The sequence below is a fragment of the Chionomys nivalis genome, chromosome 22 (assembly GCF_950005125.1).
Source record: "Chionomys nivalis chromosome 22, mChiNiv1.1, whole genome shotgun sequence".
Taxonomy (NCBI): Eukaryota; Metazoa; Chordata; class Mammalia; order Rodentia; family Cricetidae; genus Chionomys; species Chionomys nivalis.
In genome coordinates this window covers 35478895-35503327 of record NC_080107.1, presented here as the reverse complement: position 1 = coordinate 35503327, position 24433 = coordinate 35478895, and the positions used below count along the sequence as shown (strand labels likewise).

General features: G+C 37.0%; 2 protein-coding genes across 7 annotated transcripts in view; both read right to left on the bottom strand.

Moving 5' to 3' along the window:
* The window catches only part of Lrp1b (LDL receptor related protein 1B), a 1777797-nt gene that overhangs the window by 1425371 nt on the left and 327993 nt on the right, over positions 1-24433 (bottom strand). The window lies entirely within an intron of this gene.
* LOC130864841 (TATA-binding protein-associated factor 2N-like) lies at positions 19380-21240 on the bottom strand. Its single transcript, XM_057755653.1, is given in 2 exon segments — positions 19380-20766; positions 20769-21240. Coding segments are annotated over 2 exon segments (1752 nt in total). The 5' UTR covers positions 21178-21240; the 3' UTR covers positions 19380-19423.

Below are 24433 nucleotides of genomic sequence, written 5' to 3'. Positions count from 1 at the left end.
AGATTATTTTCATCATTAAAAAGTAGGAAAGGGGGAGCTGGAGAAACAGCTGTTAAGAGCACTGGCTGCTTTTCAGAGTTCAGTTCCCAGCAACTACATGGTGGCTCACAACAATCTATAAGGAGATCTGGCGCCCTCTTCTGGTATGCAAGCATATATGTAGGCAGAACACTGTATACATAATAAATAAACCTTAAAAAAGAGAAAGAAAAAGTAGGAAAGGAGGAAAAACAGTGAGTTTTATAATGTAAGAGACTATGGCATCAACTGCTAGAAGCTTAAGATATAGCAACATCTTTATGCTTCTTGGCATTGTACTTTAGGGTTGACCTCTGCACACACTGCAAAATTTGAACCCATTCAAAATCTGGTGAGAGGAACTTTAATGGAAAATCTTTTAAAGCTTTACTTTGTGCTATCATATACATGTAGAAACTAAAATGATGGTCTCATAAAAGTTGAGAATAGGCTGGTAGTTACCAGAGGCTATAGAGAAAACTGGAAAGGGGAGAGAGGGGGCTGTTCTATCAATGGTACTTAGTTAAGAATGATAGATGTAGAAGTTCTATTAGACCACATATCCTAGTATGATATGCATGCAGGGCCTGTTGAGGTCAGAAGAGAGAATTGCAGCCTGGAGCTGGAGTCATAGGCAGTTATCAGCTTTTCAGTTAGGGTATTGCAATCCATTCTTGGCTCCACTGGACCCAAGAGCAGCAAGCACTTTCAATTACTGGGCCATCTCTCCAGCAAGAAGCTACTCTTGAGGAATCAAATATGTTTAACCTGATAGAAACATTATGCAACGTATTTAAGTATCAAATATTACATTATTCAAGATGAACATAATTTGGGGTTTCTATGATCAGTTATAAATATGACAATAAGTAAAAAATGTAAATGTCTTCTGTGATCTGAAATGATGAGGAAAAGTAAACAAAAGCTAATATGCTTCCATGGAGGAAAAAGGTTTTCCCAAAACATGAGATATGCAGTTGCAATGGGAGGTCACGAGTGTGCAATCATGTAGAACAGAGAATACTGAAAAGTACAATGATGTGGCAGAACAAAAAGAGGAGGTTTACTGATTTAGATCAAAACAGAAAACTGCAAAGCCAAATATCAGTTTTAGATTTGCAACTTTAAGTATTTTGCTAGTCTCGAAAAATAGGTTAAAAATCGTAGTTTAAAGAAAAAAACAACAATAAAAACTGAGCATGAGTTTTGGTGTATCGATTTTAATATACCTCTTGCTTCAGAACTTAACAGCATTTTTCAGATATTAAAATGATCTTTTAAAAGTTAAATATAATTTTTTCCTTATGAAGACAAAAGATGACCTCAAAAAAGCCGTGACAGTAATTTAGAGGATTTTTTCACCAGGAAGCCTATGACGTAACAATCTTTTCAGAATGTGGGTCTCTTGGGATCATTGTACCTTTGAGTTACTCCTTCTTAAAGCATGCAGAAGTTAACTCAACTAGTTGTCACTGAGTCATCCAATAAAGGTTCAAGGGTGACTGACCCTTACTGCTCTGTTGACTTGCCTTTCTCTGCTTCCACAAAAACTCACATGTTCCATTTTTTCCCATTGTCTCAACAGAAAATAGCCTGTTGCCTATCAATGTGCCTCTTTCAATCAGATTTGATTTTTTCACCTCTTCCCACATTTTAGAAATAACCTGATTTTTACAGATGAAATTCTCCCTTAGTTTGGTTCATACTATTTTATAACATCTTAAAGGCAATTCTTTATTTATATTCTATCAAAAAGCATACAAAATATAGGAATCTTTTCTCATTAGAAAAATAAGATTTTGATCAATGCCTGATAGTTGCCAGGATCCTAGCTCAACGATCTCCTCTTTCAAAATTGTCTCTTTTGACAGAGTGGCTGGAACATTAGATGAGATACTGCATGAAAGGTATCTGATCAAATGAACTCTGGGTTTGAAATAAATGCTCAGATTAGAGTGGGACCCAATCAGTGACAAAAAAAAAAAAAAAAAAAACGAAGAAAGAAAGAAAAAAAGAAAAGCTACCATTGATGTTTATTATGTGCCAGAAACCAGCTGATATTGCTCTGGGTTTTATGCATTTCATCATCATCAGTCTTAGCATTTACAATATTGTGCAGGGTGTAACTATATCCTCTCTGCAAGTTTCACTGTACCTAGTTCTTATCATTTACAGTATTATCCTGGTGTAGGAGGTCCTCCTGTTTTTGTGTTGCTTTCATTGCTTAATCAATAAAGAAACTGCTTGGCCTGATAGGGCAGAACATAGGTAGGCAGAGAAGGCAGAACTGAATTCTGGGAGGAAGAAATCAGAGACAGAGAGAGAGCCGCCGCCATGTAGACACCAGGTCAGACATGTTAAACCTTTCCCAGTAAGCCACATCCTCGTGGTGAACACAGATTTAATAGAAATGTGTTAAATCAAGATGTAAGAGTTAGCCAATAGGAGGCTAGAGATAAGGACCAGGCAGTGTTTAAATGAATACACTCTCTGTGTGGTTATTTTGGGAACTAAACTAGCCAGGACAAACAAGGGGCTCTCTCTCCTTGCAACATTATCCAGGGTGTAACTATATCCTCTCCGCATGCTTCACTGTACCTAGTTCTTACCATTTATAGCATTGTGCAGGGTGTAGCTTTATTCTCTACGTGTGTTTTACTGTACCTAGTTCGTATTATTTACAGTATTATTCAGGGTGTAACTATATTCCGCTGCATGTTTTACTATACCTGGTTCTTGCTATGAAGAAAAGAGTTCAGAATTTTCAGAAATGTTTACCTACAAGGATAAATGGATTGACAAGGGCTGGAACTGTTGAATGACCACAGACTAAAAGGATTGGAAACTGACAATGACAAAATAAAAAGAGAAACAACTTTTTGCAGTGGCAGTCTAAAAGAAGGCATGATTGACGTCTATTTAACAACAATTGGACAGATTTAGTGAACATGGATTTGTTCATTAAATCCCCAACCACCAGGATGAGGGCACCTTCTGACATGCCGGAAAGGCAATTTAAAAATGAATAAAAAAAATTCAACTTCACATAGTAGATAGAGAAGCTATTAAATACGTTATGCTGAGATAGGAAGCAAATAGGAAATAGAACAAAATTAGTTTGGTCCAATTTTCAGAAGAAAAACCTACAAACGACTTTTGAATGTAGGTAAGAGTGAATTTGAGTCTCCCTTTGGCTCCATGGACTGCTGCAGAAAAATGTGTGACTACCTCTTCCTAGAATGAGATTTTTCAGAATTTTATGACTGATTTTTATACCCTTAAAATAAGTACTCAAAATTTTAGTCAAGAATGTTTTCATGTGTTAACAGCATATGCATAAAAAACTAAATGGCTATAAAACTTATTTATTCTGTTCGTATGATATAATTTAACATATTAATCTATGAAACCACAATACAAAGGGCCTGGACTAAGTTAGAAAGAGAAAAGCAAATAATATTGAGAGAGTTGAAAACTCTTATGTTCCCATTTTTCAAGAAGTTCTCTTCAATACCCATAGCATTAATATATTCTAAAAGAAACATCTAGCAAAAATTCCATTATCATGAAAGAGAATACATGACTAGATTGTATGGCTGGATCCATCTCAAAGCACTCTGTATTCATGTGATAAACAAAATGTTTGGAGTATCAGTAGTTACGAAGCATGAAACTTGGTTTAGACATTTTCACAAAATGTCTCGGCGATACTAGGATATCTGGAGGTTCCAAGGCACCAGGTAAGCAGCAGATTCCTTTATCAAGTCTTTGCCTATGCATCAGAGTCTTTCCATCCAGCACACATGTTATCAGCTCATCTCCACTGCCTGCAACTCAGAGATAGGGGGAGAGCTCTTGACCTGGGAGTGATGCCTCACACCCAGCTTGCATGTATTCAGACCTGTATTTAGCCACAGGCATTTCCTATCTCATGACAACAAAGATCTGATGCATTTTGTCCACCATGGGGCATGTAATACATTTCCAAACAAACGTGTGCTGTGACCACAAACAGCAGAAAGTAGTGGGACAGAAAGCGCAGACACACATTATTCTGCCTCCCACACACTTGGAACATCTCCATTCAAACAGCCTCTCTGACTGGCAAAGATAGAAACTCTTGTTTTTATGTAACACAGAAAACAATGCACACACAGGAAGATGGGAGCTATTTTTAAATCAAGAGCCACATTATTTAATACAAGTTCCAGAAGGTATAGACTACAAAGATTACTCATAAAAGGGAAACAGTTGCCGGGCGGTGGTGGCTCACGCCTTTAATCCCAGCACTTGGGAGGCAGAGGCAGGCAGATCTCTGTGAGTTCGAGACCAGCCTGGTCTACAAGAGCTAGTTCCAGGACATGCTCCAAAACCACAGAGAAACCCTGTCTCAAAAAAACAAAAAAAACAAAAAAAAAAGGGAAACAGTTGTGTCAAGTGCCTTATGCTCTTTATCATACTTTGCCTCCGTGTTCCAGAGTCTTTGGACTTGTAATTGCCACTTGACCATTTGTATTATGCTGCTTATTCGGAGACGCAAGCCAGAAGTATTGTGTCTATTATTCCTTTTTCTTTTTTCACTGAGCAGTAAAATGAATTCAGAATGATTCTTTTAAATTAATAAGCAGAGACAACTCATTACAGGTTTCTGCAGTTTATTATTGAAACCTCTCTGGAGCTTATTGTTGTTAGTAATTTTCCCTTATCAGAGATTATGTTTTCAAACATCCAAGCCATTACCATAACACTAACAGGATATTAATTTAGGCTATAGGATCTGACAGATTGGCTTTCTTATGAGGATTTAGAATCTAAAATTCTGAATCTGCAGGTCTCTAAGAACCTATCAGCAAGAACGAGGGCATGAGCAATAGAATTCGGTTGAGGCGCAGTTAACGCAAAACAGAGTGACAGCCAAGGAATGTGGTGGAATCAGAGAGATCTAACACTGAAACCAATTTTTCTGGTTTCTTGCCTTTACTGAGAGTCTGATTAAAGATTTCTCCACAAACCATTGTTTCCTAAGCTCTGAACTAAGCTGACGCCCACTTAAAGCTCCCTTTTTCTAATAAATCAGACGATGAGTCTTACTGCTTTAGGGTTGGCTAAGCATTAAGCTATACATCAAATCATGTGAAAGGCATAAGATTCTGTGGTACTGAAAAAGAGATATTCAAGTGTTTGCCCATTATTTAGCTGCTCAACCAATCCTACTGTTGATTCAGGCAAAGGAACATCCCCCTGAAGGGTCTAGGAGCACTATTGTCCTTGCCTAAAACTCAGTACCTCAGCAACAATAAAGAAAGAGCATTGTTCCTTCTGAAATCTTGACTTCTTTATTCTCCTCACAGGTTTGGTTGACAGAGCCAGATTAAAAACTAGAAAACAAAATAGAAAGCAGCAGGTAGTTTTTTTCGGGGGGGGGGCAGGTAGGGTTTTGGAAAGCAGAAGGAAGTTTGAATAAATTCTTTAATTTGAAATTCCCTTCTTGTGAGGTATAAATAGCACCAGATGGCTCTATTCAGAATTCATGAGGATGCTTTATAATAGTGCAGACCGATAAAGGCTATCTATGCAAACTTTCAAAGTTTATCTTCTCCAAATGAGCTACAAAGTCATTTTTTCTTCATTAAACAATCAAGCTGCTGCTTTTGATGGATGTAAGTACCAATGACTATAGTGGTGTCAACTATGGTCATCCTTTTCTCAACTTGGCCTCTTAAAATGATCTCCTATATCGTAAAAAAATACCCCTTTGCTTTGATTTCCCTTTGTGAGCATCATTTCTCTGGCCCTCAGATGTATAACCTCTTCTGGTGGAAGTGGGTCACTGAGTAAAATTTTGTAGTAGAAACACCTAAAGGGTGACTACGATTATTTAATTGCCACCTCACTCAAGATGGCTTGTGTGTTTTTCCGAAGTAATTAGTACCTCACACGTTGGATTTCAGTCATATAACCACAGATTATGTGACGTGTCAGATATGGCACCTTTAGTATCAAAGACCAAAACTAGCTGCTGAAGTAGGTCTTTTTTTTAAAAGTGTCTCTAAGTTTTCCAGAAGGCAAAACTTCAGGATGAGTCAATTCTAGTTCCAAGAAGCAGGAATGAATTTCATTCCAGATATATAATCAGTTAAAAATAGTTTGCTAGAATTTCAGATTAAGCATATTCATGACAAAAGGACATTATCCTTTGTAATTTTAGCTTCCCTTCCATCATGAAACCCCCATTTTCCTTGTTAAGGTTAATTTCTTTTTTCTGCAAGTGCATGGATTTGCACGTGCAATGCTCCCCTACTCTCTTCCAGAACCATATTGTACTAAAAAGATATTCAGTTCTGTAACTGCGGCAATGATCACTGAAAGGAAAAATTCCAGTGTTTTAGATACCGATCATATGGGTTTTGTGAAAAATTTACCATTATGCAATAGTTAGGGAGCAAAATTATGAAAACCAAATGTAACATATGTTTGTGAACACTGAACATATGGCCAATGAGGAATGCATGATTTAGATAAAGGAACTGCAATGTCAGCTTTTCACGAAAGTATTTCCCATTTCAATTCCTGTCAACACATCGTGTTGTGCATTTACTCTCGCAACAGTTTGTGTTACACGAGCCTTTCTGAAGGAGGTGCTTCCCCATGAGAGAGGATACAAACAAGGAGAGGGACACAAAGCAATGCTCATTTGCCAGAGAGTGCTTTCTCAGGCAACCACAGACTCAGAGAATTAAACCTGTGCAGCAAAGTAGATAGGACAAATTTCACGTCTCTCTTGATTTCAATATTCAATCAATATTTTCTGTGTACTCCTTTGGTGACAGGTTTTGTGTGAGGCAAAGTGTAGAAGAGTAAATGGAGAGATGATAGATTGGCCTTGACCCACAGCCACGCTGAGTGAGAGGCTTCTCCCCACCAATACAGTAGAACTAATATCCTTTAAAGTGTGGGTGGGTGGGGGATGGTAGAGGTTTTCTTGTAGGTAGGCAATTGTACACCTTGAAATATTGCTTGAGCAAAGGTCAGAGAGAGGAAAGTGCATTAAAGAGCTAGCTGGGTAGAATCCACACAGAGGAATGCACGCTACAGTCCCATAACTTTAGAGTACCCAAATGTCTTTGTGTCAGAGCATATGAACTCATGTTTGCTCTTAGCTGCAAGTGTTTCCAACTGCCTCAGTTGAGCCACAGCTCACAAGCTGAATCACCACAACAGAACCAGGGCCTCTGCTGCCTGCTCGGAGACTTCTCGTCTCTGAGCTTCTGACCTGTGCTGTTTTATGATTGCCTACTTGTAGAACCATTGAGTGTGGCTGTTCTATGATTTTCCTACCAGTAGAATCCTGTGTTACTCAAAATTGCTGCAGTTTTGAGGAAATATAAGCCAACTGCGTACTGAGGAAACATGACAATTGGAGTAAATATTATAGTATATATTTTACATAACATTAAAGTTATTACCATATAAAGTTTGTTTCAGTGAAGAACTATTTAATTACTAAAGCATATCAGTTACAAATACAATACCAATCATCAGTAAGTAGATTTTCTCCAATAATATTTTCCTAGTGATGTACTTGTTACATTCTTAAATGTAACTAATGGTTTTCAGTCTCTTAAAAACTAAATATTTGTACTCTCCAATACAGTGGTACTTTATCTTTTTAATGCTGCAACTCTTTACTCAGTGGTAAAAAACAATGACATCTTGAATTTTGCATGCAAATGGATGGAAACAGAAAACACTTTACTGAGTGAGATAATCCAGACACAAAAGATCAATATGATATGTAATCACTCATAAGTAGATTCTAGCCATAAATAAAGGACATTGAGTCTATAATTCGTGAACCTAGAGAAGCTAAATAAGAAGGTGAACCCAAAGAAAAACATATAGTTATCCTCCTGGATATTGGAAGTAGACAAGATCGCCAGGCAAAAGTGGGAGCATGGGAGTGGGGGTGGGGTGGGGGTAAGAGGAGATGGGGAGAGAGAAGGGAGAAGGGGAGGATTGGGGAGAGCTTGCGGGAATGGGATAGTTGAGATGGAGGAAGGGTAGATATGGGAGCAGGGAAGTAGATGTCTTTATTTGTATTTTATAACTGTGATTTTGCTACTGTTATGAATCATTATCTAGATAATTTCAGAGATTGAGCTTTGCCAAAGGGTTAGTGATCTACTGGTTGAGAGCTGCTGTAAGAGATGCAAACCACGGGTGCAATGATAATGACCGATTTGTTTAGTAGACTTTTTAAAAACTTGTAATATTTCATGATAATTTAAACAATTTTAAAAATAATTTTGCTTTAAAAACTATACAAATTATTTTTGATAAATATAAAAATAAACATAGGCAATTAACAGCATAACTAATTGTAATTGCTATGTTTGACTTATAAGAAAGATATTGGTGGTGAGCAGAAGACTAAAGATAAAAATGGGTATCTAATATTTACATAATTATTATAAGGAAGTCACAAATGGTACACATGAAAAACTATAAACTTCGAACAGGACAGGTAACAAAATCACATTTTCATAATACAGACCAACATTTTATTGAACACTTGAGAGAACCTATATGACCATATTTTCAAGTAGAAACAATATTTCTATGATTTTAAGTACATTTAAATAATTAGTCTTTCCATGAATAGTAATATAAAGTAAAAATGAACATTTACATAGATATGTAAATATATGTAATATATACATATATATGCTCATATATATGGTCCTATATATGTATGTGCGACCAGATATTGTCTTAAAAATTATATTAATTTCTCATAGTAGTAAAAATAGTGTAACCATTGTGAAAATTAGTGTGTTGTATCAAAAAAAAGAAAAATAGACTAACTTTGCTCCAGGTATTACTCCCAGTCATATACCCAAACAGTTAGGAATCCTACTCTAGAAATACATACTAATTCATGATATATCTGCTTCATTCTCAATTGGTAGGGTATAAGATCATCTTTAATGTCTATCAATTGATGCATGGATAATGAATGGAATTGTGTTGCAGATGTGCAAAAAAATTCTATTCATCTGTAAAGTGAAATTATAAATTTTCAAAGAGAAACTCGATAATAATGTATATTTCAGGCCCAGACTCAGAAGGGCAAATTCATCATGTTCTCCCTCATGTACAGATTCTTTATCAAATCTCGAGATTTGATTACTTTGGCGCACCTATAGACACAAAGAACTAGAAAAGTGTCATTGGACGGGAGGTTGAGAAAGATTTAGGGAATAATAGAATATAGGTGGTGCAAAGGAGAAAAGAGATGGGGGGGGGAAGGAAGGTTAAATTAGGTGCATTTGGAGGTTTGGACATAGGACAAGTGAGGGAAGGGATAACAACATTAAGGATGTTTGAAAACACTGCGTGGGAAGCTACTTTATAAGCATCATATATAAATCTGTACCATACAAATAGATGAACTGAAGTTACTCTGTTCAGGAGATCATGCCCCTTACTGAAGCCATAAAGTTACCAAATAAAAAAGCCCATTTTCACATTTGGGATATATTTCCACATGGTGTTGATCACACATGTCCTGGTGATTCCTCCCCAATAATGCAAGCTACTGCAATTATTCTTGGTTGTTAACTAGAGCTTAATGCTAAGACATCATGCATATTGTTTATTTGACATATATTTGACAAATTATTGAATATTTTGGCATACATCATAATGTATTGCTGAAGATACCACATGTTTTGGTCACAGGACATGGAGAAACAAAATTGATATTGACCAGAAAGTGTTATGCAGGCTGTTGAGGAATAGGATAGCATATGACTCCAGGAGGCTATAATAATGGCAGACCAGCAAAATATGTTCATGAAAGCCATAACACCATTAATGTTATGAGATAAAAAGTCACTTTCTGACTGAATTTAGTGGTCTTTACATAGGATGAAATACATATTTTATACTGTAAATTTGTCCAAAAATCCATAACTAGGGATCTCATAGGTTCCAGAAATGAGCCATCTACAATTAATTTGCTAAATGGATAAAGAATAAAACTGCCCTCTAAATTTTATCTCTATAACCATACAATATTTCAGGTTTCAAATATCATCAGAGAGATTTTACAGCACAGTAGGTAGTGGTTAATGCAGAAACTCACAAGTTGTAACAGTGCAGAGAATAAGTGTCCATAGTGTACTCATTTGTATGACACCCTGAACTGAAAAACTAAGGACAATCATAGAGGAGACGTGATGAATGTAAGAGTAAGCTGTTAGGGATACCATGTCTGATACAGCTCCAAGGAGATTGAATGGGTAATATTTTGAAGAAGACAAAGAAAAGGAGGATGAAGAAGAGGAAATCATGAAGAGGAAGAGGAAGACATGTAGTTTGCAGGATGGTATCTAGAGAGATGGCTAAAAGGATCTGGGAGGAGTTAGGAGAAGGAATGGGATGAATATAGATCATAATATATTGAATAAATCTATAAAGCTTTCAAAGGATTAACAAAATATTATTTGTCAAAATATGGTCCATATAACTATGTTACAAGATGCAGAAAGAATTACCCAAACTACTGAGATGGAGAACAAGTTAATTAGAGTAATGGTAAAAATACGGAGAAGATGTCAAAATATCCAAACCAGAAAAATATTGTTTTCTTTTTGTGGGAGGATTCGTGATAGGGTTCTGCTGTGTAACTTTGGAGTCTGTCCTAGAACTCACTCAGTAGACCAGGTTGGCCTCAGTCTCATAGAGGTCTGGCTGCCTCTGCCTCCTGAGTGCTGGGTTCAAAGGCATGTACCAACATTGCCTGATTGAACATTATTTCCTTAAACAACCAATTGGCCTTTGCTGTTTTTATTTATGTGAGCTAGAGCTCAAATTAACCTGGACTTTTTGGCTAGTTTCTATTCTAGTCTTCACATTGACATGTCCATATACCATATGCACCAAGTTTGTCTATGGGAATGGGGCAAATACAAATTCCTTACACATGAAAAGGCTATTTCTACTCTTCAATGCTGTTATATGAAATAGTGCTTTGGAACTAAAATCTGCAGGACGAATGAGGACAAACTGAGGTGGATTCAATTCACAAGCATAACAGATAGTTGAAAATTAAGTCAGACATTAATCATTTGGAAACACCCAAATCATGTATGCTAAATTGAGCTGGGTGCTCAATCTTTCCGGCGATAAACATAAAAGGTATGCTGGTATTTCTTCAGTATAGAACTGCCAAATAAGACTTTCACAGAAGCATGAAACAAAGTAATTTAAATAAGTGATAAATACTTAAAGCCGAATCTTAATTTTGGCTTTAATTCTAACTTTTACTTAAGTTGGAATAAAATTTGTAGTTGTTATATTTAATTTTCATTTCTTCTACAAGACAAAGGAAATGGGCAAGAAGTAAAACGTCCTAGAGAACTGAATGCCTTGCAGGTGTGACTTATCCTGGCGGCCACACCGATAAGGAAAGGAAACAAACCCAAAGACAAAAAAAACCTTCCAGATCTATTGAACCACTGGATTGTAACCGAGTTTTCTCTTTGTCTAAACTATTTGCCTATGTAGCTTCTGCTACAGTTGTTTTGAAGCAGGAAAAAGCAACAGCAATAATGAAGCCTGCTGGGATTTTGCTCTTTGAAAGTTTTTCATAATTTCTCGGGTGACTTTCTGTGAAGAACGTGATATTTTCTTAAAATAAAAAAAAATGATTCTTTCTTCCAAACCTACATTTTCTTAGAGTTTTCTTGTGTTTTTGGTGTGACTCGGAACATCAATTTGCTGGGAATGGGATGAGGACAGAGATTTTTGTCTTCCTCTTGGAGTAAAATGTTAGATTTTTCACACCGAAGCATCATGATCTGTGTCATCTTTTAACAATGTCATCTTTCATGTCTAGATTAAGTGCATTTCTTAACTTCCATTTTTGTGATGTTCACTTGGGGGTTTAACTCAGGTTTAAGGGTAAAGGTGAAGAGAAAAAGAAGTTCTCAGAAATCAAGAGAAGACGCACCCAAAACCATGGATGCTGGCATTTCAAGGATGAAATGCAGAAGTAAACATCGTGGGAACAGAGTTCTCGGAGCCCTGCCTAGATCTCAGCTTTCTGAAGTGTCACCGATGATTTGTTAAGTGCCTCTGCTTTGTCGAATCTGTTCAATCACCCCATAGATTTTCAGCTTCTGTCTCTTGGTGCAGTAAATTACCCCATCCACAACACCAAAACGATTCAGTACTCTCAGAGCAACATCACTGGGGCGTGTTTCTCAATTTCCATTGTGGGATTCGATTGACTAATGTATTGTTGGTGATTTGGGTATTTTTGTTCACAGAGAAGATTGTCAACTGTTTTGATAATACAAAACGAGAGGAAGGAAAGGTGGGAGGATGGTTGCATGCAGCCTTAGGGGCACTGGATGCTCTTGCAGAGGACTCTAGTTTGATTACAAGTACCCACATGTCAACATACAACATCCCGTTACTTCACTTCTTGATGATTCAACATCCTCCCCTGGGGTGGAGGATCAGGCAACCACTTACACAAATAAAATAAAAATAAATAAGTCTTTTAAAAATTGATGAACTCTGATGGACTAGTTATGGGCATGGGAAATTCTGTGGCAATATAAGAAAATATTTTTTAGATTTATCAATTATTTATGAGTTTGCTTATGACTCTTACTCAAATCCAAGTCTTTAAAAATATGTCTGTTCACTTTTAGACGTTGAAGAAGGAAGGAGATTAACTGGAGTAGAAAAACGAATGAAGCATATAATTAAAGTGTTCTAAATTTTGATTGACAAAGCTACACAAAATGACATATCAGTCAAATTTAATTGTATACCAAACAATACCAATAATGAAATCAAAACAAGCAAACAACAAAACAGAAAAACACTTATTTTTGTGGACATAAACTATGCCTCGATGAACTGGAGTCCAAACAATAGCCTCTGTTCTTTTAAATGATGTGCTCCCTGTTACTTTTGTATTTCTAAATGCTTCTTACAATTAAGCTACTGATTTCCAATAACAATACAGTACCATTTCTTCCCTCCACACACCTGGTCTTACTCTTTGGTAAGTTTATTTACAGCTACTATTTTAGTCACTTGTTTAATGAAATATTTTTTGAGTTTTAAAATTATTTTATTAGTGGAACTGAGAACCTAAATGCGGTGCTAGGGAGATGAGTTGGGCCTTAAGAGAGCTTGCTGTTCTCTCAGAAGACTGGAGTTGGTTCCCAAACTCAAAAAGTTACAGGTTCAAAACCTGTAGCTTTAGCTCCAGGGAATTCAATACCCTGTTCTGACTTCTGCAGGAACACACAGACACACACACACACACACAAACACACACACACATGTACATTTACCCAGACCCACACAGAAATACATTAAGAAACGATAAAATAAATCATAAGGATAAAAGAACAACCTAAATTGCTTGGTAACACACTATGCATGCATGCTTTCTTTGGTCCAGCTCAGAAGTTCCATGACACCAAGGATCAAGTTTAATAAAACTTTCATTGTGTACTCTTAAACACATTTGAAGACACAGAATTTTCTTCTAAATCTCATTATAAAAGACATGTTATATGGCTAGTTCTTCATGGCAGGCCATAAAAACCTGATCTCTGAGATAGAAATAAACTTGTATTTGACAAATACTCTACAATATAATATGCCTAACTCTGATATTTACATGATGTCTCCCACTATAAAACTACAAAGAAGCTAAAACCAGTGCCTCTTTGCGTTCATAATTAGTTAGGATTTGTACTACACACATACAGTCAGAATTTATTGCATGGGAACCATAGAAGTGGTAAGTTCTGAACATCAGTGCATGGTTGTGGGGTAACCTGAGTTTTTTTTTTTTTTTTAAAATAATCCTATTACTTTTTTGTGATAGGGTTATACATGGTACTTTTTCACATCTGGAATTACAGTAATATTCTTGTGTTATGTCACTATATATTTTGATTTAAGTGACAGTATTAGAAACTAAAATCACAACCTGGATTTTAGGCCTATTTAATAACAACTTCTAATTGTGTTTTTATTCTTCAAAAATGAATATTCAACCCCGGTGAAGAGTTAATCAAGATAGTTATTCGTTTCATAGTCTAATGTGTTCAGTACTCCAAGGGGAACTTTATAATCTCTTTTTTTTAATCCCATTGCTTCAAAAAAATTCATAACTTTCTTAAATTTAGCTACAGTTCAGTAAATCTTGCTTATTAAATAATAACAATGCCATCAACTACAACAAGAGAATGCCTCTATTCGTCAAGAAAGAGGAATGCACAAACCTTGGTGCCTCACACATATCAAGAAGATCTAGTTCTGTCTAACAGTTGCAGATGCAGATGTTAGCCTGGGAGAAACTACAGGGTCCTGATAAATCTAGCTCTATCTAAATCAGAATCCCCCTCCCCCCCAAAAAATAATAAAACCTGCTTTCTCTCACAATTGATGTAAGATGCAAACCACTTTTCTGTGAATGTCTGAGTGCTGGGCTGTAGAAATGTATGTGTCCTTTTGATTATTAGATGACAGCAGGAGGAGAATAAAGGCGAGATTGCTCCTGATGTGGGATTGATAAAGTGAGCAAAGCCAAGGAAACTTGGGCTGATTTTGCGATTTAGCTGGTCTAATAATTTTTGAATTTTAAAAGATGTGCAGCCTTTCTCTGATTTGCCTCAACGAGGTGCATTTTATTTGGAGGAAATGAAAAAGGCTGAGAATGTCCTTCATTTTCCCTTTTATGAATGACTTAATCGGCATTGATAAGCTACATTCTAGCTTCAAGCGCTGTAGTCCTTGAAGCTGAAATGGCTAAAATTCATTAAATAATTCAAGTTAGGAATAAAGAAATAGTTGAATCTTAGTAGATTTCCACATTAGCAACGTTCCCCTACTGCTCTTTCAGATTCATTTTCCAAGTGTAAATAGCTTGGACACACAGAATCATTGCTTTACTGTTATCGATGTGTAGCCTGTCTCTGGAGATAATCCTAGCATTCACTTTCATATACGTTTTAATGTGCAGAATTACCAAGAAAAGATCCCCGGTAGAGGTTCAGTTATTTAATTAAAGTAAATGTATTCTGTTAATGAATAGAATTAAAACGACAACACACATTCTTAGATTTTATTTGTATTTAAGTTTTTTTTTAATTTCCCCAAAGAATTAATTATCGTGTATATAATTTGTCTAATCTCAGTTACACTCCAGAGTCATAAATTCAAGCTGTGTTCTAATGCAGGCTGGGAATTCTAGAGTTTCTCCATAGGGACTGGTGCAGACGCAAACCTGAATAGGGAGGTAGGTGGCAAGCAAGAGAAGTGGTTTCACTCAGCTCGAAAACAATACTCAGGGGGCTATGAGATTTACATAATGCCATCACTAATCCAAAGGAGGAAAATGTTTTTTGACTATAAACATTTAAGAAATCAAAAGTCCAGGAGAAACATCTTACATTCCTCTTTATAACTGCCTTTCTCGCTAGCGGGAAGGAGTGTTTCACAAACCGAGTTCCAGGAAAAGAATAACGATGGTTTATGCATTATGATGGAGTTTAATGATGAGAAGAATTGATGGAACTTGAAATAAAGTTTTAAAACCTTGCATCTTATATAAAATTGTTAATAAAACTAACTCATTACTGTTTTACAGTTATCTCTTATTTTTTTATCTCTTAATTTTAATGAAACTTTAATTTCTGTCAGCAATATTGTTTGTACTTAAGTAATTTTTAAATATGGGAAAAATTCCCAATGTCAGAAGACACAATGTGTTTTAGGCAAACACAAATGTAAAACCTTCTAAGAAAGTCACCCAAATGAGAAAGCTCTATCCCCAAAGACCCCCGCAAATTTTGAAAATAGAGTAAATAATGTAGACGTGTATCAGAAGACAGTATTGCTTAGTTATCTGGGTGCAGACAATTCACAAAAATAATAGTTGCAACAATGTTGAAAGTCATTTCCCATCTCTGTTCCTATTCTTAATACTCTGGTTTTTTATTTCATATGCAATCTGGAAACCTGTATAAAAATATCTGATACATTCTAGAACCCAATAGTCTCATCATGTTAAATTTTATCATATAAAGCAAATTAGAAGCCAAATGTTTTTCTTTCTTGACAGGATGGTTTTGAACCAAATAAACACAAACCAAAGCTTAGTTTTTCCCAGTGCTTGTAGTCATTCTTACAACTTCACTTTAATTTTGGGGCATTATCAGAATAAAAATTCCAAATTAGCATCGAGGTGGAAGTTCGTTTTCTGCGCTGCATGAGTGATTTCAGAGTGATGAACAGACCGTGTCATGGGAACCAGTGAGAAAAGACACACAGAGCAGATGCAGCCTGCATCCAAAGTGCAGAGCCAGAAAGCAGTCTTTTCTCTCCTCCACGGAGCTGCAGGAATCAATTATATTATGCTCAGAGATGGTTACATCCACTTAACGAAAGGTCATCTAGCTAGCTCGTGATCGATATTCATGCTTTCTGATCTTTTCCTACAAAGTACACAGATTTGTGTAAATAGAAAGCAGATCTTAATCCAGTCGTTTGATGTATTTGGCCATTGCCTTCTGATGAAGTTCTCCATGCTAAATACGTTCGTGTCCCATTCATTTTGCTATCTTCCCAGGTACCAGTGCCAACTGCCAAGTTTTAAAAGATTGCAGCCCCTCAAAACTTTCATTTTTATTATTTGTACTCACCCAGTTTAGATTTTAAAAATGTCTGGATATCATAAGTGAAGTATAAGGCATGCTCTGTTATTCATTTAGTCAGGCAGCCAGAAAATAGCATAGAATAAAAAGAAACCAAAAATAAAAATATCGAACCTAAATATTGAGACAGGACCATTTGATTTCAGTTTCACACTGTTGATATTGAATGGTCACACTCTCTTCAATGGTATTGAAAAAAATGGTATAAGTACATATTTTCCCCTTTCACACGATGTAGTCACTATTACAGGGGAGACATCTGTGTGCTCTGCATTTATTTTCTTATCAGGAACAATTATCTATGATTAGCTTTAGTGGAGAGCTTGGCTTTTAATTAAAAGAGTTTCTTGTTGTGGAGTATAATAGGGCCTGTGGCAGAAACACTGGCTAATATCAGCAGACTGACTTAGCTCCCTTCCTAATTTGCTAACAAGCTTCCCTGGTCTGTGGAGACTGTGGTTTCCAGTAGAAATAACAGTTTTATTACCCAGATATTATATAATTGGGCATGTTACCTCTCCTTCTAAATGACCTATTGTATAGGACACAAACAAAAATGATATAAGACCTTGGGTCACAGAAATCAAATATTAAAGTTGCATTGTATTGAACAAATATAGATCTTATTATGTCATTATGTACAAGAAAAGGAGAAATAAATCGCTTATGAGAAGGATTTTATTTGTTCTAAAGATTAAGCAAAGTCATTTTTGAAAGTATATGTTTAAGATTCTGTTCTTCTATACTATTTCATGAACAAGTTAAAAGAAGCTTTTTTTGAGGTTTTAAAAGACCAGTTACATGCCTTGCAATTTTAAATATTTAATAGTTGCCTTGTTAAAGAAGACTTAGCTATGTTTAGGCTGACTCCAGTGCTGGCTACCAAAGATGCATTTTTGCTTCATTTTTACACGTTTAGAGTCTGGGTAATGCATATATTTTTCCGTTGTCCATAGTCAACTATCTTTTTTGGTAATTAAAATAGCTTCACACTGCTGTTTTATAAGAATCCCAAAACACTTGTTTTAAATCACAACTTTGCTTCTTATAAAAGAATGATCCCCTCTTCTCTCAAAAATACCATCTGTGCTCAAGCAGGGATGCGCTCGTGAGTCACGGAACAGACAAACACCGTCAACTTTAACACATTTTGTGCTGGAAGAAATGGGTAGGCTTTGCTGGTTTGTTTGTTGGTTTTCTCTTTAAAACTACTACCTAAATACCCTGCGTAGGTTTTGTGTTGTTCTCAAGACTAGGCCTGTTACACTTGAAGCATTTCTATGCCTAACCAAGGCACAAAAGAGGCAGCATCACAATTCTCCAGGAAATAGATATCAGATAAAAATTTATAATTCAAAACCATTCAATTACTAGAATTATTTTATATAAAAGTTAATCCTGCCAAACATTCAACTTTACCCACTTTTTAATTATGAAAAATAAATCAAACCTTTCACAATGTCTAATTGGTTTTGTTAAAAATATGTGAATAATTTGCTAAAAATCTGTTCTTCAATATTAGAGATTTTAAAGTCACTTATTTTAAGACACATTGTATTATTTATATTTGACTTATTATTACATGCTGTAATTAAGCTATAATTTAATGTAGCTCTTTAAGGTTTGGGACATTTTATCTTTTTCTCTATGTATAAATGGAATTAATTTGTCAGTTTATTCTAATTGCAATTCACTTAGACTATCATTAAACCTGTTGATTTAGTAGCTTTGTTTTATGTATTATGCCATGAGTCTATCTGAAGGAAGCAAAAGCTGAAAAAAAAAAGAGCAAATAAAATACTTATAAAGTAAAACTAACTGAAATTTAGTGTGTGATTATCAGGTGCTAGAATAAAAGAAACTAAAATAACTACCAGAGAAACACATCCATTTTTATAGGCCTGTCCATCTGTGTTTGATCAATTCATGGCATGTAAAAAGTTTATGTAGTAGCATGTATTTGGAAGCCTAGCACTCTAAGGAGAAATAGGAAGGAGAGACAGGGAATCACGCAGAAGATATCTGTATAGCTAGCTTCTTGTATACAATGGCAAAAATAAACAAAAGCCATCAGGAAGAGAGACTCTGCCTCTAGAACAATACAGAAAATCTAGCACAAGCTTTCAAAAGATGTTCTCTGACCTATACACATGTGCCATGCTTAACACCAGACCCACTGGAATAGTTAATAACAGGCCACATGTAATCAAAAAGCAAAGACAAAAGAAATTAGAAAGACATGTATGATTAGAACAAGGTATGGATAATGCAGAAATTACATAACAAAAATATCATAAAAGTATGTATTTTAGATATTCTACTGAGTCTAATTAAAAGCCATCTGGTTGTTGCATTCTTTTTTTTTCCCACAAAAAACAAGCAGCTTTTATTGCAGTATTACAAAACACTTTGCATTTTGGCAATATTTTACAACGCACTTTACTTTAAGGGTTGGGAAAGAGAAGGTGGAAAACTAAAAAGGAAAATTTCAATGGACATTTCTAAAAGGAAAACTGTCCTCAGCCCTCCCACCCAAATAAAAACCCAAATGTCAATTTCACTACACAAGAGGCCATGAAGAAAGCATCAGGCAAACTCTGACAGTTCCACTATGGATCATGTCAGAGACAAAGGAATATTCAAAATAGTCATCAGTATGGTCGGTTGCGCTGATCATTTCTGTAGTCGTTTCTTCCTCCCATTTTGATGCCATAGCCACCTCGGTCTCCTCCATAACCCCCACCTCGGTCTCCTCCATAACCCCCACCTCCGTCTCCTCCATAGCCACCACCATTTCGGTCTCCACCATAGCCTCCACTTCTGTCTCCACCGTAGGCGCCACTGCTGCCACCACCACCACCACCACGGTCTCCTCCATAGCCTCCCCCGCTTCGGTCTCCTCCATATCCTCCTCGATCACCTCCATAGCCGCCTCGATCACCCCCGTAGCCTCCTCGATCTCCTCCATAGCCTCCTCAATCTCCTCCATAGCCACCCTGTCGGTCTCCACCATAACCACCTCGGTCTCCTCCATAGCCACCTCCTCTATCTCCTCCATAGCCACCTCCTCTATCTCCACCATAGCCACCCCCTCTGTCCCTACCATAGCCACCCCCACTTCTGTCTCCACCATAACCACCCCCACTTCTATCTCCACTATAACCACCCCCACTTCTGTCTTCACCGTAGCCACCTCGGTCTCCACCTCTGCCCCCACGACCTCTGTAGCCCCTTTCTCCACCGTAGCCTCTCCCCCGGAAATCTCCCCCTGACTGACGAAAGTCCTCTGGTCTAGGCTCATTGCACTGATTGCAGGAATTCCTTCGAGCAAAGTTCATATTTCCACATGACGGATTAGGACAAACCCAGCCCCCATTCTTGGGGTCTCCACCTCGACCCTGAAAACCTCCACGGCCTCGTCGCCCACCTCCACTTCCACCACCTCTCATGAATTCAGGCCTTCTGGTGGCAAACGACACTTTTATGATGTTTCCATGGAATTCTTTTCCATCAAACCAGTCAATGGCCGCCTTAGCAGATGGAGGGTCATCAAATGATACTGTTGCTTCCCCTTTTGGCTTTCCCGTGTCTTTGTCTGGATAAAGATTTATCATTGGTTTTTCAGTCTTTTTGTTAGTCTTGCCAATTTCTATTTCCTTAAAGAACTCTCCCACTCGATCTGTAGCGACACCCTCCCCAAGTCCTTGCACAAAGATTGTGCTGTTATCTGAATTATCAGACTCTGAATCAGCATCTGGTCTGGATCCATAATTCCTGTGACCACCAAAATTTTTGAAGCCACCGCGGTCACCACCACTTGATCCTGTCATAGGACCTCTTCCATCCTTGTCATATCCCCCACACCCTCTACCTCCTCCCTGTGACCCGCCATATCCTCTAGTATCTTCTCCATACCTACTCACATCACGGCGGTCATCTTGTGTGTGGTGGCTGTAGTTTTCCCTTTGTGAATGGTAAGACTGCTGGCTTTGATTTGCTGATAATTTGACTGCTCATCAAATGAGCCTTGATGCTGATCATAGCTTGACTGCTGACCATAAGAATCTTGCTGACCATAGTCAGACTGGCCATATGAAGGTGCTCTTCCACCTTGGCCTCCTGATGTTTCTGTGCTTTGTTGTTGTCCCTGGTTATTATATGATTGCTGGCCATATGAGCTCTGCTTTTGATTCTCGTAACTACCATAGGACTGCGAATAACCTGATTGATTTTGTCCATAACTGGAATAACCACCATAGTTTTGTCCGTACGAAGAATCAGTCGTTTGCCCATAGCCAGAATAGCTATGTGATATTTGTCCATAGCCTTGACTGCCTTGATTTCCATAGGAAGAATAACTTTGCTGCTCACCCCCAGACTGACTGTAACTTCCAGAATCCGACATGCCTAACAGCCTCGGTGCGGAGCCCCCACGGCCCGGAGAGAACAAGGGAAACGAAAAGCCAGGCGGCGCAGTTGCTGGAGCTGTTCTGAGGGCGGCGTGGCGGGTGGTTGTTGCATTCTTTATCACCTTCTTTGGGATGAGAACTGTAGTCAGTATTGTAAGTAGGCTGCTTCCTAATCTACTTAAATCTTGACATTGGCCTGGATTCCAAAATGGAATTGAGCTTTTACAAACAGAAGCCGTCATGGAAGTCCAGGGCTCAGCCACAGAGCTACTGAGGCAAGTACTACCAACAGATTACAAGAGATAGAAGAAAGAATCTGAGACACTGAAGATACCATAGAGAAAATAAACACACTGATCAAAGAAAACAGCAAAACCAACAAATTCTCATCACAAAACATTCAGGAAATCTGGGACACAATAAAAAGACCAAACCTAAGAATAATAGGGATAGAAGAAGGAGAAGTACAGCTCAATGGTCCAGAAAATATATTTAATAAAATTATAGAAGAAAACTTGCCCAACCTTAAGAAAGATATTCTTTTGAAGGTCCAAGAAGCATATAGAACACCAAATAGACTGGATAAAAAAAAAATCTCCTCGCCATATAATAATCAAAACACAAAACATACAGAATAAAGAAAGAATATTAAGAGCTGCTAAGGAAAAAGTTCAAGTTACTTATAAAGGTAAACCTATCAGACTTACACCTGACTTCTCTATGGAAACCATGAAAGCCAGAAAGTCCTGGATAGATGTACTGCAGAAACTGAGAGACCATGGTTGCAAGCCCAGACTACTATACCCAACCAAGCTTTCATTCACTATAAATGGAGAAAACAAAATTTTCCAGGATAAAAACAAATTTAAACAATACACAGACATTGATTTTTATACACACATACAATGATATTAAGTATCATAACATACTGTGCTATCCTTGTCACATATGCATAATTATAAGCAAATCTTCTGATTAGAAAAAGCTTGGTTCTGCCTCAACCTGATCTTCCATGCTTTGCTGACTCCCATGAGAGACCTTACCCCTTCCAAATGGAGACAGAGGAGGAGTGGATGGAGGGAGGGATGGTTGAAGGGAAGTGGGCATGAGTGGGAGGAGAAAAGGGAAGGGAAAGTGTAATTGGTTTGTTAAAATAAATAAGGTAATTATTTTTAAAAAAGTAATTAAGATCCTCCTTCCTCTTGCTGCTCCTAGATGACTTTCATCTTAATTTTCTAAAAGCTTCATATTATCTTATTTCTTACATCAGCACAAGATTTGTTTCAACAGCACTCCATCCGTTTGCATTTACATGTAACTGGATACAGTATTCTGCCAAATTTGTAAATATGAAAAGCTTGCAGAGTTAACTCAATGTGACAGAAGCCTGAATAGGAGTGTGGTCTCCACTGAGAGTCGCGATTTTCAGTTTGGACATCTCTGCCTGGTGTGGAACACTCAGTTCCATAGCAAAGTATTCAACCAGTTGATTCAACATCTCCAGAGACTGATTTTCCTACTGTTTTTCTTTATCTTCCATGAAGGAGGATGATGACTAGTGTCACTGACAAGGTCATGGTAGATCTTATCACACTTTCATACAAATGAAAAAAGAACTTGTGTTCAAAATGGTGGTGGGAAGAGTTGCAAAAACAGGCTGTATGCAATAAATAGATGCCATATTCCTGACCATAACATCTATACTTATTTATCTAGTTGGATGCCTAGATAAAAAAGAAATACTTCTGTTATCATCATCATCATCTTTATCACAAATATCTTTTTTTTTCATGTAAAAAGCAATCTAGTGTATCTATCGTGTGTGGCAGATGTTTGAGCTTGCTATAAAAGCAGTAATTTTTCCCCAAATCCTCTTGGAAGACACTGTCTCTTTTCAAGATTATAAATTCACATTTGAGCAAACTTAAGGTGAGATATATGGAGTCTGTCAGGGTCAATTGGTTTCATCATTTGAGTAACAATTCACAATCACCTTCAAATCATGAGGATATTGAATTTTGCAAAGTGCAGGAGAACTGAGGAGCATATTGCTTTGCAGAGGTTTTGGTCTCAATTCACTTTGTTCGTACACCTCACATATGTTAGCTCTTGTTTTTCTTAACATCACTGAGATCAAATGGCATTTTCAAGGTAGTTGCTATGGATGCTAACTAGTCTTTTGTGGTGATGAAAATGCAAATTACCTACATTGTCCGAATTCTAATAATGATGTTGTCATTTGCAAAACATTTGCAAAGGACAGTGTTTTCTAACTCTGTCCATGTTTTCTAACATGGTTCCATATTCCAGCATCCAATAATTTTCACAATTAACATTAATAACTATATTAGCTCTCTGTCTTGACATCAGGAAAATGTTCTGTGCAGAAGAAACAACAGTTCATATGGATAAACAAAATGAGAAATGGCCTAACAGCATGGGTTTATACTCATTACTGCTTTTATGTATTCAGAAGGCCTATGTCTCATAGGAACCTTCAGCACAATTGACCCTCATTAAATAGCTACCGAATGATGGGTTTCTAGTTTCATTAATTATATTTAGTTATTATAATAAAAGAATTTGGTATTTTATTTCCTATTTAAATGAAATTGTACAGCATGTTATGGAAATCAAATAATGTAAGTGTCTATTATGTACACATTTAAAAGAAAATGTAACATAATTCCAAAAAAACCCATGTAGAAAAAATAATGCTCCTTTTTATTATGGGATTGTGTGTTACTCTTTTGGTTAAACAAACCCTCTGCTCAGATTTAAATAATAATCTGTATAGATGGCAGCAGATTATTGTAAAGTATGAGCAGTGTTGTCATCTCTTTCATAAGCTCTCCTGAACTGGAAGATTCTTCTTCTCATCAGCATGCCACTGACCTCGTTGTAACCTAATTAGCTCTTTAAATCAGGAAAAACCATTTCTGAGATGGTGGGCTTTAGGAACATCTTCTATTCCAACATGGAATTTAAAGGGATCCACTTTCACCCACTATTGTCAAATAATGTTTTGTATACTGTGAAGCTGTGTCTTTGCCAAAATACATTTTGATTGGTTTAATGAAGAACCAAATGGTCGATACCTAGACGGGAGTAGATAGATAGGACTTCTGGATAGAGATAGGAACTCTTGGAGGAATCTGAGGCATGGAATTTGCCAGTGTGACAGGGAGTAAGTTGGAAGTACAGTATGGAGGAGAGGTAATAAGCCACATGGTAGAATGTAGATTAATATAG